At 36.8% G+C, this 3,552-nt stretch overlaps 1 protein-coding gene across 1 annotated transcript; it reads left to right on the forward strand.

Moving 5' to 3' along the window:
* The first annotated feature begins 2,460 nt into the window (after window positions 1–2,460).
* On the forward strand, window positions 2,461–3,240 carry KRTAP11-1 (keratin associated protein 11-1). Its single transcript, XM_072606944.1, has one exon. The coding sequence runs from the start codon at window positions 2,475–2,477 to the stop codon at window positions 2,898–2,900; it is 426 nt and encodes a 141-aa protein (XP_072463045.1). The 5' UTR covers window positions 2,461–2,474; the 3' UTR covers window positions 2,901–3,240.
* Window positions 3,241–3,552: the final 312 nt, after the last annotated feature.

Below are 3,552 nucleotides of genomic sequence, written 5' to 3' on the forward strand. Positions count from 1 at the left end.
ATTCCAACGAAGGACTCCAGGATGTTTTGTCAACATTGGTCTAGGGCAGACACTTTTGACACAGAATTTCCAAAGTAAACTGCTTCCCAGAAGTAAATGAATTACCAGGACAGTAAATCCAAGAAGACAGAAAAGGAAATATGGCATTTAAAGGACATGTGGGGTTGGGTACTAGGAACAGGCTGGACCAAGGAAATTATGATATGTCAATATTTGTTATTTTATTGCTTTTGTTTTGCTGTTGTATTCAATGCTTTCCAGTACTTATATCTGCCTGTGGAAATGCATGTAGGAGAATTTGTTCGGAAGCATCCTGAGAGGAGTTTGATAGGATATATAAAAATATGGTAACAAATTTGATTTTCATGTTGATCTATGACCAAGAGTTTTAATTTTTCCCCTCTGTTTGGATTCAGCATGAGTTGCTTATTTGTAAGAAAAATAACATATTCAAGGAAAGCTTTGCTCATAGTGTGGAATTTAGCTAAGACCTCCAATGATTAACTGGTTAGGGATAGAAGAATTTCTGGCTCAGTTTTAAGACAGCCACTGCTAGTTGTAAATTCCAGACTAACTCCTTTCAATGCTGCTGATCAATTTCCAACTTGATCTGATGTAACGTTTTTTTCCTTCTGTTCTTTTGACATGTAAACCTCTTTGCTCTCCATTGGCCAGCTACAATTTTTTTTAAAAATTTATATTTGAAATGTTCCCTTTGCCTTTTGGTAAATGTAATTTCTAACTGTATCTTTTTTTTCCTTTGGGATAAATGGTAACTATATAAGACTTATGAAAACTTTATCTGGTATTCAGGGGACATTTTTTAGAAACCCTGAGACTGTGCTCCAAGCATATGTAATAAAGACCAGTTCTTAAAATGTCTCTATTTTGATAAGTATGATGGGCAGCAGGCTCTATCAATGAATCCTTAGATAGTTCCATATCAGACACTTAAACTTTACTTTGTATCAAAAAACCAAAATATTTTAAAAGCAAGGAAAATGTTGATATAGCAACTCAGGAGACAAAGTTAATTTACATCCAAGAATGCAACTAGGTTGGTAGATTCAGGACAGTAGGAAGATATGAGAAGAAAAAAAATATTCTATTCCAATTCAGTTTCACAAGACTGACTGACAGATTTTTTTGAAGATAAGACCCATGTTTTGAAATATTTTGAAATTTTGAGAAAAGTAGTCCTTGAATCATGTCTAATGGAAGGATTTTCTGCCCTTGCTGTACTTTGGCATGCTACTTTAAAAGACCAAGTTACTTTAGACTCTCAGGCCTTTCTTTGATATTCCTTATTTTCTCTCTGAGTTGTAGATCAAGTCTACCAATAGCTGTGAAAGGAAAGACAAATAAAGCTGTGGTGTACATACTAGTCCTTATTATTATCTCCTAAATCCATCTGGAATGTAAGTATATGCTAGGGGCAGGTGATGGACTCACCCACACATCCAGATCTTGGTTCTGAGTCTGTTAATTGTGTGTTGTGATATTGTGTAACGATGTTGCAATGTCTGAGTTGTGGCAGTAATATGATGTTACTGTCTCAGTCAATTTCTTCATGTTCAAAATACTTCCCCTGGAGTTGTGATGAATAACTCTTCAGTAATATTTGTTTCTTAAGATAAAGGAACTAGATTTATTCAAACTACAATTGTTAACAATTTAAAAAATCCATTTGACTTATTTAGATCATGTGTAAATAGCTTTCCTGAGTTATTTCTATGTTTTAGTTAATAAATTAAAAATTTGTCATGAAAATAGTGTCTAGATTATTAAAAGGAATCTTGGCTACAAATGTAGTTGCGTGGAACTTTTAATTTGCTTTGTATCATGAACCCACACTAAAGTTGTATTCTCCTCTAAGTTCACTCCTAAGTGTTTTACTTCTAATAGAGTAAACAAAATAGTTTTCTTGGTTGATATTAAAAATCAGAAACTTACCTTTATGTATTTTGTTAGTGATACTGAGTTATCAAGAGGATGCGAGTCCCATTAGTTCTAGAACAATGACTAGTTATAGCATATTAAAATGTACAAATGATATGGTTCATGTGTATAATTACTCCCAGTCAGAAAGGAGAGAGTGTGTAATCATAGGTCCATGGCACTCTTGGGAGTACAGTCATATTGATGAATAAGAATATTATGAGATGAAATTTGGGTCTAAATGGCCTAAGCTTTGAAGCTCTATAAACTTCTGATTCTTGGAACAAAGTTCAGTACAGGAGACTCATAATTATTAACCAAACTACTAAACTTTCTTTATGAGTGTTAGTACAGGCAATTAATCCACAGATTAATGTGGTGTTGTAAGGCAAATTCTTTTGAGCCATGAGAAAGAGAGGCTGAATAATATGCTCCACCCATTAGCAAGGAAGTATAAAAGCCGTAGTGCAAATGGTGACATTCATATTTCGGGTGCTTGTTCTTTGTAACCCAACCAAACCTTCTCTTCTGACACCATGCAGTACAGTTGCTCCTCTAGAAACTACTTACCTAGGATTCGTGGAGAACAATGCAACATTCCAGTTGTCTCTGCTGTGCCAAGGGAGGCAGAGTGCCAGAATGGTATCTATTTACCAAGTTCCTTCCAAGGGAGTTCTTGGCTTCTAGACCACTGTCGAGAAAGCTGCTGTGAGACCACAAGCTGCCAGCCAAGTTGCTATCCAAATGTTACCTGCAACTCTGGCACTAGCCAAGTAGTTGCCTGCTCACCAGCAACTTGTCATGCCTCTAGGCCCTTACAAATTTCCTTCAGTCGACCAAGCACCTTTGTCTCCAGTAGCTGCCGACCATTTGGGGGTGTCTCCAATGTCTTCCAGCCAACCTGCAGCATCACCAGGACATACGAACGACCTTGTGTATCCAGCTGTCGCCCAACTTGCTGAATACTCAGGACCTAATGAGCAAGACCCATCAATTGTGTTTTTAGGATCTGCCCGCATGCTACCCAACCTACAGCTGATTATGAACTGCTGACCTCTGCTCGAACTACTTCTGACTACCAGCTATCCACAAACCACCCTTGGCCACTTAAGATTCTCTTGGCCAAGTGAAGCTTATCTTAAAGACTGATCATTAAATCTCTACAATCTTCAAATGTTTCCAGACATTCTCCATGTAAGCATATGTTTGGATGATTTTGACATGTCAAACTTACTTTATTTCTCTCGCTTTAGTGTCTTGCTGTGTATTTCTGAATAAAATTGCATTAAGTATCATTGCAAACCGTCTCACCGGAGTTCTTTATCTAGCTTATCTATCCTTCTATGTATATTCAATAAATTACCAGATGTTCATAAGTTATGGACTTTGCTGAAGACGTAGTACGTATTCATTGGACACCTTGGGTTCTTTGATTGATCGAAGCATGTGAACAGCAGGACAACTTTTTGCTCTGAGCAGCACTTCTTATGAGGCATGGTGAGGATATGTTGCAAATTTAATAATGTGGTTATATTGAAATGACTCTTGCCTTTTTACGTCTCTAATTCTTGACTTTGAGTCACCAAGTTTGGTGGGACAATAAAAGTGATGTTG

The sequence above is a fragment of the Notamacropus eugenii genome, chromosome 5 (genome assembly GCF_028372415.1).
Source record: "Notamacropus eugenii isolate mMacEug1 chromosome 5, mMacEug1.pri_v2, whole genome shotgun sequence".
Lineage (NCBI taxonomy): Eukaryota > Metazoa > Chordata > Mammalia > Diprotodontia > Macropodidae > Notamacropus > Notamacropus eugenii.

What these genes read in the sequence shown, in the direction of transcription:
- KRTAP11-1 (XM_072606944.1), top strand. Translation starts at nt 2,475, where the DNA reads ATGCAGTACAGTTGCTCCTCTAGAAACTACTTACCTAGGATTCGTGGA.